Source organism: Anomaloglossus baeobatrachus, chromosome 9, assembly GCF_048569485.1.
Source record: "Anomaloglossus baeobatrachus isolate aAnoBae1 chromosome 9, aAnoBae1.hap1, whole genome shotgun sequence".
Classification (NCBI taxonomy): domain Eukaryota; kingdom Metazoa; phylum Chordata; class Amphibia; order Anura; family Aromobatidae; genus Anomaloglossus; species Anomaloglossus baeobatrachus.
This window is the reverse complement of record NC_134361.1, coordinates 19,416,396-19,433,089: the sequence shown is the minus strand read 5'-3', so window position 1 is coordinate 19,433,089 and position 16,694 is coordinate 19,416,396. Positions and strand designations below refer to the sequence as shown.

At 45.3% G+C, this 16,694-nt stretch overlaps 1 protein-coding gene across 16 annotated transcripts in view; it reads left to right on the top strand.

The window, feature by feature from the left end:
- SYNGAP1 (synaptic Ras GTPase activating protein 1) overlaps positions 1 to 16,694 on the top strand; it is a 319,394-nt gene that overhangs the window by 204,651 nt on the left and 98,049 nt on the right. For 14 of the 16 annotated variants that reach the window (XR_012725275.1, XM_075323168.1, XM_075323173.1 and 11 more), the window contains one exon: positions 7,532 to 7,623. Coding sequence is in view for 15 of the 16 variants with exons in the window: in XM_075323168.1 (XP_075179283.1) it covers positions 7,532 to 7,623 (92 nt within the window). In the remaining variant the exon portion in view is untranslated. Of the gene's footprint in view, positions 1 to 2,223; positions 2,577 to 2,896; positions 2,963 to 7,531; positions 7,624 to 16,694 lie in introns of those variants that run through there. The other 2 variants (XM_075323180.1, XM_075323181.1) reach the window with 2 other exon arrangements.

Sequence of the window (16,694 nt, the reverse complement as noted above, 5' to 3'; positions counted from 1 at the left end):
ATTCCTAAAATTCCATAAATATAACAATCTAAAGTTCAAACAAACTATAATACAGTGATATTATCAAGACGCATTTCCCCCTTAACGAATAATCCAAGGGTTCCTCATGGGACGTATCTGTGGCTTGTAGGTAAAATAGCCCACCATGCATTAGATGGGTGATTGGCTGCTATGTATGATGATGGTGATTATGTCTGCAAGCCACAGATAAGTCACCTGAGCAACCCTTTGATATTGGTGAAGGGGGAAATGAGTCTGGGTGATAGTCACTGTATTATAGTTTGTTTGCACTTTAGGTTGTGTTATTTATGGGATTTTAGGAATGAAATTAATACATTTGATCTTTTTAAAGGTTATTTTTTGTTTACCTGTTATAATACATGATATGTATACATTCTATAGGGAACACTGTAAAGTTTTTATACATTCTATAGGGACACTCTAAAGTTAATATAGTAGTCTCCATATATTCTTTACTGGGAGAGGTCTCAATATATTTTTTAGGGATTTTTTTCATATTTTTTTTTATATCTTCTGTAATAAAGATCTCTGTACTTTTTATTATGATCTAATTCTATAGGTGGTGTCTATTAATTCTATTGATAGTTTTCTATACCCTCTGTAGGTAGGTCACTATGCATGTTATAGGAGTCTCCATACATTTTATAGGGAAAATGTTTCATTCTATAGAAGTTTCTATACAATTTGTAGGAGTCTCCGTATATTCTATAGGTGTCTCTACTCATTTTCTTTTTCATTTATATATTGTCGTCATACATTCTGTAGCAAGATTTCTATACTTACCCTAGGGAGGTCTATTACATCCTATATAAGATTTCTATGCTTTCCATATAGGATCGCTATACATCCCATATGAAGCACTTTATATGTTCTTTATGAAGCGCTCTATAATGCCTACAGGTGTCTATACATCCTATAATGAGTATTTCTATAGGGAGGGCTCTATTCATTCTTTCAGTGATTATATCTATATAGAGGGTCTCTGAGTCTTCCTCCATCAGTCTTTTTCGTCCTGTGCATGCAGTCTCCCTCCATCCAGCAATCTCTCTGTTGTTCAGTGCATGCAGTCTTCCAGTCTTTGCTCTCTTATCCTGTGCATGCAATTTCTGTCCTATTTTCCTGTGCATTTAGTCTGTCCTATCTCATCCAGTGCCTGCAGTCTTTCTTCATTCTTTACCATCTCATTCTGTCCATGCAGTTTCCCTCCATCCTTTCTCTCAGCCCTTTTATCCCATCCATGCACTCTTTATCCATCTTGTTTCTCTGCAGCCAGATATATCTTGGCCCTCTCATCCTGTGCATGCTGCCTCTCTGCATCTTGTAGTCTCAGCCCTCTCATCCCATGTGTGCAGTCTCCCTCCATCATGTTTATGTATCCTGCAGTCTCTCAACCCTCTTATCATGTCTTTGATCCCATCAGTGCAGTCTCTTGCTATCCTGCAGTCTCTGCCCTCTCATCCCGTCCATACTATCACCCTCCATCTGCAGTCTCTGCTCTCTCATCCCATCTCCCTCCATCCTGTCTCTGCATCCTGCAGTCTCTCTCCATCTGCAGTCTCTGCAATCTCATCTCTTCCATGCAGTCTCCCTCCATCTACAGTCTCTGTCCTCTCATCTTATCTATGCAGTCTCCCTTCATCTGCAGTCTCTGCCCTCTCATCTCATCCAGTCAGTCTCCCTCCATGCAGTCTCTCTCCATCTGCAGTCTCTGCCCTCTCATCTCATCCAGTCAGTCTCCCTCCATCTGCAGTCTCTGCCCTCTCATCTCATCCAGTCAGTCTCCCTCCATGCAGTCTCCCTCCATCTGCAGTCTCTGCCCTCTCATCTCATCCAGTCAGTCTCCCTCCATGCAGTCTCTCTCCATCTGCAGTCTCTGCCCTCTTATCTCATCCAGTCAGTCTCCCTCCATGCAGTCTCTCTCCATCTGCAGTCTCTGCCCTCTTATCTCGTCCATGCAGTCTCCCTCCATCTGCAGTCTCTGCCTATTCATCTTGTTCATGCAGTCTCTCTCCATCTGCAGTCTCTGCCCTCTCATCCCGTCCATCCTGTCTCTCTGCATCCTGCAGTCTCTCTCCTCTCGCTGTGTGGAAGGAGTTAAGAGGTCTCCCTGTGATAGGACAGGGTACGCGCACAGTTGCTTAGTAACAGAGACGTTTCTCGCTCAGCTCAACTCTCTTCTCCAAATCTCTCATTTTTTCCTTCTTTATTTTGCTCCCTCTCTTCCGCTCTACCTGTCCATCCCTCCACCCCATCCTTCATCTCTTCCCCATTTCCACCGCCCTTTGCCCCTTGCCTCTCTCCGTCCTCTCTTTTCCTTCATCTATCTCCCTGTTGCTCATCTTTTTCCCTTTACTTCATTTTATATTGCATTTCCTTCCTTGTCGTCACCATTTTCTTCCTTTTTTCCCCTCCATTGCTGTGAAGTAGTTAAGCGGTCCCCCCGTGCGTGTCCCTGTGATAGGAGGGGGCGTGCGCACAGTTGCCTGGTTACCACGCTCACAGTGACATCCCTGTGAATACGGAAGGATGCAGCGCTCGCTGGTCCTGGGAGCTGGGTAACGTGGAGGCCTCTTACCCTGCATACACACCTGCATGAACTGCACGGGCACCCTGCATTGCCACGCTGCCCTGCATGCCTTTACCTTCCTGCCTTGCATGCCCTGCAGTGCCTTACTTTCCACTGCAGATCATCACACCCTGCTCATGTTGGACTGTCCATCCTGGAGTCGACACTCGTCAACTCTGCACACTGCTCTGCATGCCCTGCACTGCACTTTGCACCCACTCTTACATTGCTCTGCATCCCCATCCCCTCACCATTCACCCCATCCCTCCTGCACTGTCCTCACTTGTGTTTGGGGTTCATCATCCACAGCTTGGGCCTACTCAAGGTCTTGAACATGAAATTTGATGGCAACTGAACGATTCGCTGAGTCCTGAGGTGAGAGAGAAGCTTGGTGTAGTGTGCCCACATGTGTGTCCCCTGCCTGTAGCACCCTATGGCAGAAGAAGTGCGTCTCTGTGTATTTCCAACTGTACGTCTTACGTCCTCGGATAGACTGATTGCATCAGGGTTTGGTAACTTCTTGTGTAATTGTGCCCTCTGGAGCTGGCAGCGCTCGGAATATGTGTACCTGTGCGTGACCGGGGATGGTTCTGGACAGCAGGGTTGCAGGATGGTATTACGACATGCAGCAAGATTCCCATTTATTCAGTGGCATATGGTAACGAACAGATTGATCCATAAATTAATGAGGAGGACAGCGGGTATATTTGTGTGTGCACATTTTTTGTGGGTGCACTCTATAGGTGTGCGATGTGTATATGTATGTAGTATATATACAGCTGTATGCATACATGGCCTGTGCCGCTATACAGTACCTGTATGTTCTGCAGGCTGCATGACTGTGTGTGGGTGGATTATATACTTGTATAGAATGATTTCACTGCTGTGAGCCGGCGCATTTCAATGTGTCTGTGTGGGCGTCTGCACAGAGCTCTGTGTGTTTTATATACAGCTTTGTGTGTGTTCCTGTGTGTTACTGTGTGTCTTCTGCTGGGAATGTATGCCATTTCGTGCTGAGATTCCACATTTTTCTCAGATTTTCTCACATGGGTGTGCATGCCAGTCTCTGGTCACTGATGTGCATGTATGTCAGCGTCCCGGTGTATAAAGATGTTATGGGGACGTGCATTTTATGTATTTTGCTAGACACTTTGCAGTTTTTTTTCCCATCTGCTATGAATCAGTATGCACCAAGGCTTTGGATGTACAGGCCGATGCTTGTCAGAGCGCAGCCACATTTAGCAAGAGCAGCATAGTAAATTACTTTGGAAAAGACATATGTTCAGCAATCTTCAACCTTCGTTAAAATGTGATGCATAAACTCGGCACATTTCCATTCGTTTGCATTTCTAGAATCTAGATGAAGTAGGACCAGCCGGAACTTGCACTGCTCCACTGGGTCACTCCACTTAGAGGAGCAAAGGATCATTATATGTTGCTATAGTGCAGTGCTGGACAGGCGAATCATACGTCAGGGGCCGTGCAGATTTCTTAGATTGCTCTCTTCACCTGTGCTGCACAGTGTCCTCTGCCAACCTGTACAATATCACCAATGCATTCAGCCTCTTTCTTTAGATCGATTGTTTTAGACTTTGGTGCATTTTATATTTTTGTAACTCTTGTTAACTCCACTAATACACGTCCAGCTTTGGATGGAGGTTGTAAGTGTTTTCAGTGCTCCAATGATTGGTGATAATGGTGTCAATTCCACCTAGAGATTTCTTTGGTGGCCATTGTGCTTGGTTGTTAGTCCGTTTTTGTTTTGAAAAGATCCTACACTTTATTTTAAATAGGAAGCTATTTCCAGAAATCATGAGGTTCTAGCTGATCCAGTCATGGTTAGTGATATTAGACAGTCACCTATGGCATCCATAGAGATCTACTCAAAGAAGACATCAATTGTGTTGATTTTTCAACTAGGAGTCACTGATTACTACAACTTACAGGGGAGATGATGGCTCATAATCATAACCTAAACAAGATGGACTTTCATTTCAGGCTAGTTTCACACTTGCGTTGGACGGCTGCCGTAGCATTGCGTTGTGTTACGGATGCAACGGATGCGTTGCATATAGTGGCACAATGGATGCTACGGATCGTACAAAACAACGGAAAGCTTTTTTTTTTTTTTTTTTTTTTTTTTTTTTTTATTCTTTACAGTTTTACCGGCAGCAGACTATTGTGAACGATCAGCTGATCGCTCTCAATAGCCGGTGGCTCAGTTGAGCGCTGTCACTTGCCGGCGGCCAGTCGCTCAGCTGAGCGATGTCACTTGCCGGCGGCCGAGCATGCCGGCGGGTGAGCGCTCAGCTGAGCGCTTTCACTTGCCGGCGGCCGAGCATGCCAGCGGGTGAACGCTCAGCTGAGCGCTGTCACTTGCCGGCGTCCGGGCATGCCGGCGGGCGAGCGATCAGCTGAACGTTCGGCCACTGTGAGACAAAATAAAGTTTGTGATTTAAAAAAAAAAAAAAAAGTGCATGCGCAGTGAAATCCTGAGGATTCCGCTGCTCAAAACAATGTTACATGCTGCGTTCCTCCCGCTGGGCGGAAGCAACGGAGCGTCGCCCAGCGGAAGCAACACAGGTCCTTTTGGCACAATCCGTCACCCATACAAGTCTATGGGAAACAGCGGAATCCGTTAACGGATTCCGCTGTTTTGCAAAAGGGCGGATTGTAATGGAAGGAAAACAACGCAAGTGTCCTCATGGGGACACTTATTTTTGAAAATTACTCTATAAATGCATAAAACCATTATAGAGTATTAACACTTAGAAATGAGCAAATAGGTTTTCCATGTCCACCAGATCAGAGCCCTGTGATCACCTCTACTGATGAGTAGGCCTGACGTGATGTCACTTGTGCTTCTTTCTACAATGGGTGGGGCATACAAGTCAGAGGAGTCAGCGGGGATTCTGGCAGGTAGGAGGCTGTTCGAATGGTTTCTGTCCAGTGGCCATTAACTACTGATATGACCACATGAAAATGGTTCTGGAAGTCAATTTTTTTTATCGTTATGCTGCCATATGTTTCGGCTTTTACACTGCTGTAGTATAAGCCACATGCAAGTGTTCTGTATGCCCCAAGAAAGGCTGCTCCTCTGTCTCCAGCCTAACACCTTGTCATAATTAGAGGATCCTCCATACTCGGTTGCTTTAATCTCTATGATCAATAGTCACTGCCTCATGATTAAGGAATCTTTCCCATTCAAAGGTTATTAACATCCAAAGAACTGACATCTGAAATCCTCATTGTTATGGAGCAATAGCTGCTTTTACGTGCCACTGATTCATTCATTCTCTACAGAAGGGTTGGAAAAAGCTGAATGCCCATGTTTGTAGACTGTGGGTTCCAGATAATGACACAGATCAAAATGTATACAATATTATACACACATTATAAGTGTAAAACAATAATCCCTTAATGGGACTAAAGCGTTAGACAAACCCCAAATACTTAATAGGCATCAACATAAACATGATAATCTCAAAAACTGATCACAATTATGTGCACCATGAACTGCACAGAAATAATAAAGTTTCTGTATCATGAAATAAGCCTTCATGTAGACAAAGCAATGACAAAGTAAAAAAAGGTTTTGGCTGCTGAAGTGCGTAGAGTCACAAATGAAAAGGTGTAGTAGGTAAATAAAATAATATTCCCAAAATCTAAAAGTATCCTCTATCCTGTCCTGATAATGTGGCTCTGGGACCCGGGATCCTCTACAGCTGTGGTTATTAGCCTTTCTTTCTTTGAGAACAACATTTCAGCTCTGATAGAGGGTTGCAAGCCACATCCAGGGACCCTTGGGTAGTGATATCAAGCTCCTGCTTACCCCCGACTCCCACAGTAGTGACACCCAGAGCCCCATTACTGGTATAATGACAACCAAAGCTTTCCCTTACAAAACACAGTGAAGCAGTGCACTTATATCCAGAGGGTTCCCACCTTCAGTATTCTCCCATCATCCCATTCCAAAATCAGTATATGCACATCCAGCTCTACTCTTCTGTGTGGAGCTACTCACAAAATTCACCATCTAGCAACCTGCCCTTCATAACTATTTGCTAGACCTGGTGCTAATGTCACACATTACAGGCTCTTGAGTCTATTCATTGTCCATTAGACTTAGCCTAAAGACTGCTTTACACCTTACGATACCACATACGATATTGTATGCGATCGTACCCGCCCCCATCGTATGTTCAATTTGTTGACCGTGTCGCACAAACGATTATTTCCTGTCACACGTACTTACCCTTCCATACGACCTCGATGTGGGCGGCGAACATCCACTTCCTGGAGTGGGAGGGACGTTCGGCGTCACGCGGCAGCCAGCCAATAGAAGTGGAGGGTCGGAGATGAGCGATGTGTGGTACCTCGGGAACATTGAACAACCTGACGTGCAATTTTAAGGAAATGAACGACGTGTATGCGATGAACGGTTTTACGTTCAATCGCAATCGCACGTAGCTGTCGACTTACGACGTGACGCCGCCGACACATCTTTAGATTTGTTGTAGCGTGTAAAGCCCACTTTAGAAAGCTGAGTTGACCGCTCCTGTATTTCTGGCAGTCCCGTAGACAATAATTGAAGTATTCACCCCTCTGTTTCATTCAGAAAGGGCTCCCATTGTCTGGATTGTTGGAAGTCCCACCTGTCAGATCCCAGTGATCAGTGAATTATTCCCTGTATAAGCAATAATATAAGATTGTGGGAATCCGTTTTTAAGGCCCAAACTGGTCCTGAACTACGACACTTCGGAGCATTGCAGAACATGATGAGGAGCTCATTAGTTAGTATTTAAATATTAGTTATAGGGGTTGCAGCTGTCTTCAGACTGTGAGTTCAGTGGCAAAGTTCTGGCATTTTATGATGGTTATGATGTTTTCTGCTTGATTACTCATAATCTTTTTCCATGTGTGTATCTTTTCTATTCTCTGTAGATTATCACATTGCCCGTTCCCGGAGGAAAAGCGTCCCAGGGGGAAAACAGCACAGCATGGACGCCCCTCCCGCCGCCCCGTTCCGACCGTCGGTAAGTGATTTATTGACATTTTACACTATAGTGAGATCATTACATTGATGGAGTCATGAATCTCTTCATACAGTTCATTGTTATGATACTAGTCTTGTAGTAATACGATGTGCCAGAAATCAAACTTTGCAGCCACATGTATTTTAGTCTAGAAGTGCATTGGGGGCAGGTCAATGAGCTCAGAATCCATTAACACGCCTCAATACACTTACAGGCTAGTATGCATGTGGGTTGAAAGTTTGATTTGTCAGCACAGCCTTGTGGATAGCTACAAGACACATATAATTTTTGTTATTTTACTTGGATCTATTTCGCCATAACATTAGTTTCAGTAGTAAAACTGTCCAGACAGGTTCCCTTTCAAGGTTTATTCCCATTTAGTATCTGTCCATATGTGATGGACAGGATTATGAAAACTTATGGAAACATCCAAAAACACTATTCGATGCTGTTTCTGTAACTGCCAATTACATTTGGCCTCCACATATAGAGAAACAAACCTAACTCATCCAGAAATGGCTGGTGTGAGAGCTTCCTCTTTAAAATTGCAGGCTCAAATTACTACTACTCTAAGGTTCTCAAGACATGGCTTCCTGCTCTATGTACTGCTGTGTTTGAGTTGTCCTAATACTTTAGTATACACTAATATAAAAATGTATAAATCCTTTCTGATGTTGTGGAATATTGAGGGAATAGAATGTGGGACTCAGCTATATTCGGTGCGAGTCAAATGTATTAAATATGGTCACCAGAGTTGCAAGAGTACGTGATTAACTGACTATTGATTGTTGTTATTAACGGTGCCATGATGCTATTTTTTCCATTTTTGCATATCAATGATTGGAATTGCTTTTGTTATGAAAACCAATAAAATGTTAAATTTGAAAAAAAAAGTATAAATCCTTAGAATGACATGTGCTAATTTTGTTTTTAGGCACATTCCTCTTAGGCTATGTGCGCACGTTGCGTACTAGCCCTGCAGAAATTTCTGCAGTGTTCTGAAGAGCACACGTGCGCTTCAAATCGCTGCAGAAAATGTCCGTAGAGAAAAAAAAAAAAAAGCACATTCCATGCGCTCTGCCTGCAGCTCCTGCCATAGACAGAGCAGGACCTGCCGGCAAAGCGCACGGAAGAAGTGACATGTCACTTCTTAGAACGCAGCGCTTCGGGCAGCAGCCGAAGCGCTGCGCTCTAAGACGCCACGTGCGCATGGCCCCTGCACAATCTCCATAGACTGTGCAGGGGACGCAGGACGCATGCAGTTACGCTGCGCTACAAAGCGCAGCGTAACTGCATGTATTTACGCAACGTGCGCACATAGCCTTAGGCTGCTTTCACACATCCGGTTTTTGCAGTGCGGCTCAATCCGGCTCAAAAACCTATGCAACAGATGCGGCGAAAAAAAATGGATCCGTTGCATAAGTTTTTCCATGCAGCCCATCCGTTTTTTGACAGATGCGGCTTGATACTGAGCATGCGCAGTGCAAAAAAACGTATCCGGCGGCCGGATGCGGTTTTTGCCGCAGGATGCCGCATCCGGCCTCCATAGGCTTGCATTGTAAATCGCGCCGGATCCGGTGCAATGCGTTTTTTTCGCCGCACAAATAAAAGTGCCAGGCAACGTTCCATCCGGCCGCCGCATGGGCTAAATATGCTGCATACGGCAAAAACCGGACGCAACGCAAGGCCATGTGGCACAATACAGCACTAATGCAAGTCAATGCGGAAAAAACGCAACTGGTGGCAAAAAAAACGGTTGCGTTTTTTTCTGCAAAGCGCCGTATTGTGCCGCTCAGCAAAAACCGGATGTGTGAAAGCAGCCTTAAAGGGAACCTGTCAGCAGAATTTTCGCAATTAAACTAAAAGATTCCGCTTCTGCAGCTCCTGGGCTGCATTCTAGAAAGGTTCATCTTGCTACTGTGCCCCCTTTGAGACCTAAATAAACACTTTATAAATTCTTACCTTTTTGTATGCAAATGTGTTTTTATGGTCACAGGGGCGGGCTGTATTTCGTCCGTTATTCGCACCCCTGGCGCTGTACACCGTCCCCCCATGTGAGGTGATTGCGCAGGCGCGAGATTATGGGCGGCGCTGTGATTGTCATCAGCAGCGTCATCCAAGTAGCCGCCCATAATCTCGTGCCCGCGCTATTCCTTCTGCCTCCACCGTTATGCGCAAGCGCGTCTCCTCTATTGATCAGTGGTGTGCTGCTCCTCCCATCTATTTCCTGCTCCAGGGAAAGATGGGTAATAGGTAACGTGGTTCATATGGCCAACGCTTGCGCACAACGGTGGAGGCAGAGGGAAAAGCGCGGGCACGAGATTATGGGCGGGTACTTGGATGACGCTGCTACTGACAATCCCAGCGCCGCCCATAATCTCGCGCCTGTGCAATCACCTCACCAGCGTTCACGCTTTGCACAGTGCTCAGTCCCGCAAGAGTGCCACTGGGCGTGCGCAAGACCTCGGGAGGACACAGTTACATGAGGGCGAAGTCCTCATGTATGTAAATGAGCAATGGGGGATGGCGTACAGTGGCAGGGGTGCGAATAACGGACGAAATACAGCCCGCCCCCGTGACCATAAAAACACATTTGCATACAAAAAGGTAAGAATTTATAAAATGTTTATTTAGGTCTCAAAGGGGGCACAGTAGCAAGATGAACTTTTCTAGAATGCAGCCCAGGAGCTGCAGAGGGGGAATCTTTTAGTTTAATTGCGAAAATTCTGCTAACAGGTTCCCTTTAAAGGGAACCTGTCACCACTTTTTCGACCTATAAGCTGCGGCCACCACCACCAGGCTCTTATATACAGCATTCTAACATGCAGTATATAAGAGCCCAGGCTGGGGGTATAACATAAAAAACACTTTATAATACTTACCTAACAGTCGCTCGGTGGACCTAATGGGCGTCTCCGTTGTCCGGCGCCTCCTCTTTTCACCATCTTTGTTCTCCTTCTTCTCTAGCCACGGTGCATGACTGGTCCGACGCCATACACTCTTGCCGGCATTCAGGTCCTGAGCAGGCACACTTTGATCTGCCCTGAGTGAGACCGCATGTGACCTCATGTATGCAAAACTCATGTGGCTGCCCACTCCTAGTGCCATCACTGGAAAATTCTGACAGTGCACACTGTGAGGATTCACAAGTCTGCAGTTACACAAAGTGACTGCTGACTTGAATCCCAAGGTATCACTGGGTGTGATGGGATAACCAGGGCTTCTAAACTGGCCCTAAGGGTAGGGGGGCCCTTGCTGTTCCTGATTCCAGAGCTACGTCTAATAGTGACAATGTCTGGGCCGCCTCCCTTTCCTTGCTGCTGAACAGCCCTGAACCAATACCCCCTCTCTCTTACCCCAGGGGATGGCTGGGGGGACAGGAGTGGTTGAACCCACAGATAAAAACAAATATGAGAGACCAAAACTCAATCACACAGCACGCTCACACAGAGGTATTAGACAAACAATGATTAGCAGGAAAATTAGAGCAGGAAGGAAACAATGAGACAATGGGAGAACTCCACGCACAAAGCAATACAATCATCAGCAGGACTGGAATGCAACAGCACATGGACTGGTGTAGCTATAGTTTTAGTTGGCATAGTAAGACAGGCTCCTCCATCTTAAAAAGGCGATGAGCGACTGTAATAGGTCTCCCACAACATGTGATCCAAGAGGTAACCAGCAGGCTGGTAGAAATAAACTCTTGGAAGCTCAATCACTAATGAAAACACAGCTAGTCGATGCCTGAACCTGTCTGTGTAAGGCCTTTTTTCCCTGACGTGATAAAGGTGCATATGTCCCTCCATGTGCCGTGATTATAGCACACGTGTGATCTTTGCATGCTATCTGTAACAGAACAGGCAGATCAGGCACTTATACTCACCTGTCCACCGCTGCTGTCCATGGTGCTGAAGTCTTCCGTGATGCTGTCTCCTGCCACTACTGTCTCCCAGCTGCAACTACTTCCGGGTCGGCTGTGCAGTGCATATTCATGAGCATAATTAGCCGGCCTGGAAGCAGGAGACCGCGCCGTCGAAGAGAGCAGCGCTGGAGACTGGTGAATTTAAAAAGTTTGTTGTTTTTTTTTTTTTAAATGTACGTGTTTTTCTGGTACGTGTTTCATGCATCACAACACTTTGTGGTCATGGGACATCAGTGATGCTGGAGAAAAAGGGAAACATGTTAGTGGGAAATCACTGATGTGTGTGCAGACCCATTGATTTTAATGGGACTGCGTATGTCCATGATTGTGGTACATATAAAAACTGCAACATACGTACCAGAAGCACTGACGTGTGAAGGGGGCCTAACTCAGAAGCGCCAAAGGAGGCACAGTGAGGAGAGTCAGGCTATGCAGTGTGAGCAGCATAGCCTGATGCCGCCATGACACTTGGCAAGTTTAGAGCCAAACACCGTGTGACACAAGCCTGGAAAACCAGTTTAATAGTTTTGAATATCAGTGATTGAAACTAAGAGGATTATTAGGAGGCAAAAAAAATAAATAAATAGAGATTAGCGCTAGGGGTATTCTTGGAAGAAGACCATTGTTCTGCTGTGGTTACCAGGTGCAGTGTAATACCACTGACTATATTAGTTACTGAGGCGGCAAAGCCTCAGGAGACTGATGTCCGTGTGTGGTCATACAGTCCATCAACCACATCTGTTGTACATGGGTGACTTTGCCAAACCAATTAACCCAGTTTCTATCATTACTGTCCTGCAATTACATCTATAAATCTGGTCCCACTAGACTTGTCACTTTGTAAAACAGATGATTGGGATCTACTTATCCCACATGAAACACCTCAACAGGGAGCAATAAGCACCCCAAACTATGAGATATAGTCTTTACTCAGTGCGTAAAGTATTTGAGGAATTCAGAACAGGCCTAAAGGAGTTGTTCAGTAATACTTCAAATCACAATTCATCACAATTTTCATTAACTCTGCTTACTGTCAATTTATGAAAGCATCCTTGTAGAGTCTGAGAATGCCTCCTCTCAGGTTTTGCAGTTTATTACAGTGTATCATTTTAGGTTGGGATGGCTGGGTGCACTGTCCTACCTAAAAGGAAAGTTATACTGCTCTGAGACTTCTGATGAGAGGGTACTGTGTCTCATCTAAGAGAACAGTCACATATGGGTCAGTGCAATGTCCCACCTAAGAGGACAGTTGTACTGTGCGGAGACTTGATATGGGGGGGTACAGTGTCCCATCTAAGGGGACAGTCTTACTGTGTGGGACTTTTAATGTGTGGGTGCAATGTCCTATCTAAGAGAACAGCCATACTGTTTGAGACTTGTGACGGGTGGGTGCAGTGTTCCATCTAAAAGAACAATTATACTGTACAGAGACTTTCGATGGGTAGGTGCAGTGTCCCATCTAAGAAGACAGTTATACTGCACTGAAACTTTTGATGGATGTGTGTAGTGTCCCTTCTAAGAGGACAGTCATACTGCGCTGAGACTTCTGTCCCATCTAAGAGGACAGGTGTAGTATGTCAAGACTTGTGATGGGTAGGTACAGTGTCCCATCTAAGACAACTGTCAAACTGTGGGAGACTTGTAATGGGTGGGTGCAGTGTCTCATCTAAGAGGATAGTTACACTGTACTGAGACTTTTGATGGGTGGGTGCAATGTCCCATGTAAGAGAACATTCATTCTGCTCGAGACTTGTTATTGGTGGGTGCAGTGTCCCATCTAAGAGGGCAGTTATACTATACTGAGACTTGTGATGAGTTGGTGCAGTGTCCCATCAAAGAGGACAGTCATACTTTGCGAGACTTGTGATGGGTCAGTGCACTGTCCCACCTAAAGGCCGCTTTACACGCTGCGATCTCGCTAGCGAGATCGCTAGCGTGTGTACCCGCCCCCATCGTTTGTGCGTCACGGGCAAATCGCTGCCCGTGGCGCACAAAATCGCGCGGACCAGTCACACGGACTTACCTGCCTAGCAACGTCGCTGTGACCGGCGAACTGCCTCCTTTCTAAGGGGGCGGTTCGTTCGACGTCACAGCAACGTCACTAAGCAGCCACTCAATCAAAGCGGAGGGGCGGAGATGAGCGGGACGAACATCCCGCCCACCTCCTTCCTTCCTCATTGCGGGCGGCCGCAGGTAAGGCGAGGTTCCTCGTTCCTGCGGTGTCACACATAGCGATGCCGCAGGAATGACGAACAACATCGTACCTGCAGCAGCAACGATAATTGGGAATAGGGGGGCATGTCACCTATCAGCGATTTTGCACGTTTTTGCGACGATTTAAAATCGCTCATAGGTGTCACACGTAACAACATCGCTAACGCGGCCGGATGTGCGTCACGAATTCCGTGACCCCAACGACATCGCTTTAGCGATGTCGTAGCGTGTAAAGCGGCCTTTAGAGGACAGTCATACTGCACTGAGACTTGTGATGAGTAGGTGTAGTGTCCCATCGAAAAGGACCGTTATACTATACTGTGACTTTTGATGGGTGGATGCAATGTGTAATCTAAGAAGACAGTTATACTATACTGAGGCTTTTGATGGGTAGGTGCAATGTCCCATCAGAGGACAGTCATGCTGTGCGAGACTTGTGATGGGTGAGTGCAGTGTCCCATCTAAGAGGACAGTTGTACTGTGCTGAGCTTTGTGATGGGTGTGGGTAGTGTCCCAACTATGAGGACAGTCATACTGTGCCAAGACTTGTGATGGGTGGGTATAGTGTCCCATCTAAGAGGATAGTCACAGTGTGATGAGCCTTGTGATGGGTGGGTGCAGTATCCCGTCTAAGAGGACTGTTGCACTGGGCTGAGTCTTGTGATGGGTGGATGTGGAAAGTATCCCATACAAGAGGACAGTTGTACTGTGCTGAGCCTTGTCATGTGTGGTGCGGTGTTCCATCTAGGAGGACAGTCACACTATTCAAGACTTGTGATGGGTGGGCGTGGGCAGTATCCCATCTAAGATACCAGTCTCACTGTGCTGAGCCTTGTGATAGGTGGGTGCAGTTTCCCATTTAAGAGGACATTGGTACTGTACTGAGACTTTTGATGGGTGGGTATAGTGTCCCATCTCAGACAGTTATACTGTACTGAGACTTTTGATGGGTGGGTGTAGTGCCCAATCTAAGAGGACAGTAGAAAAAGAGAAGCGCTCAATGAGTGGAAAAGATGGATACTCAACGTATGTGGGAAAAATTAGGTACCAGAAATAGCAAAGGAGTTTACTCAGAATACATAAAGATAAAGCTTAAAACATAACTTTTAATATGTGCTCATTAATAAGTGATAAAAATCACTATTTATTAAACCGTGAATGTAAAAAGCTGACACATACACTACTTGGCCACCAAGCTCAATTGGACCAAAGTAGCATGTGAGGCACACAGAAAACAAAAATCCCATAACCTACCAATATCACCATATAGAATGGTTGAAAGACCCCAATTTACCCACACAGAAGGAACCGCCTTCAGGTAATGTAATTGGGTTTAATATAATGGGACTGAAGTTAATAAAACCAAACCTTTTTGTACACCCAGGAGCCCACCCTTCACTTCATTGAATGGGTCCCGTCAAAGAAAAGGAATGGTCTTACCATACTTAGATGGGCATGATAGTGATACAAGCCGAGGATTCAATTTGGTTACCATATAATGGAATTATAAATACCAGATGTCACCTCTTTCACAGAAAGATTGCTAGAACTCTGCAGAAAAACGCATCCTTCCAACACGTTTCATAATAAATACTCATCAGGGGAGTCTTCTTATATGATGCTTTGCATCCTGTTATACATCCTGACGTTATATACACCGGGTGCATAATTATTTGGCAAGTTGTATTTTAGCTGATTTTTTTATTATTGATCAACAACTATGTTCTCAATCAACCCAAAAGACTCATAAATATCAAAGCTTAAAATTTTTGATAGTTGGAGTGTTTTTTTTTTTAGATTTGGCTATCTTAGGAGGATTCTGTTTGTGCAGGTAACTATTACTGTGCAGACTTATTAGGCAACTTGATAAAAACCAAATATATTCCCATCTCACTTGTTTATTTTCACCAGGTAAACCAATATAACTGTACAAAATTTTGAAAAAAATATTTCTGACATGCAAAAACAAACCCCCCCCCAAAAAAATGAGTGACCAATATAGCCACTTTTCTTTATGATGACACTCAACAGCCTACTATCCATATATTCTGTCAGTTGCTTGATCTGTTTACGATCAAAAGTGCGTGCAGCAGCCACCACAGCCTCCAGACACTGTTCCGAGAGGTGTACTGTTTTCCCTCCCTGTAGATCTCACATTTTATGAGGGACCACAGGTTCTCTATGGGGTTCAGATCAGGTGAACAAGGGAGCAATGTCATTATTTTTTCGACTTTTACTGGCCAGCTACGCTGTGGAATAGTTGGATGCATGTGATGGAGCATTGTCCTGCATTAAAATCATGTTTTTTTTAATGATACCGACTTCTTCCTATACCACTGCTTGAAGAAGTTGTCTTCCAGAAACTGGCAGTAGGTCTGGGAGTTGAGCTTCACTCCATCCTCAACCCGAAAAGGTCCCACAAGTTCCTTTTTGATGATGCCAGCCCATACCAGTACCCCACCTCCACCTTGCTGGCGTCTGAGTCGGAGTGGAGCTCTCTGCCCTTTACTGATCCAGCCTCTGGCCCATCCATCTGGCCCATCAAGAGTCACTCTCATTTCATCAGTCCATAAAACCTTCGAAAAATCAGTCTTAAGATATTTCTTGGCCCAGTCTTGACGTTTTATATTTCTTGTTCAAAGGTGGTCGTTTTTCAGCCTTCCTTACCTTGGCCTTGTCCCTAAGTATGGCACACCTTGTGCTTTTTGATTCTCCAGTAACGTTGCAGCTCTGAAATATGGCCAAACTGGTGGCAAATGGCATCTTGGCAGCTTCACGCTTGATATTCCTCAATTCATGGGCAGTTATTTTGCGCCTTTTTTTGCCCAACACGCTTCTTGCGACCCTGTTGGCTATTTGCCATGAAACGCTTCATTGTTCGGTGATCACGCTTCAAAGGTTTGGCAATTTCAAGACTGCTGCATCCCTCTGC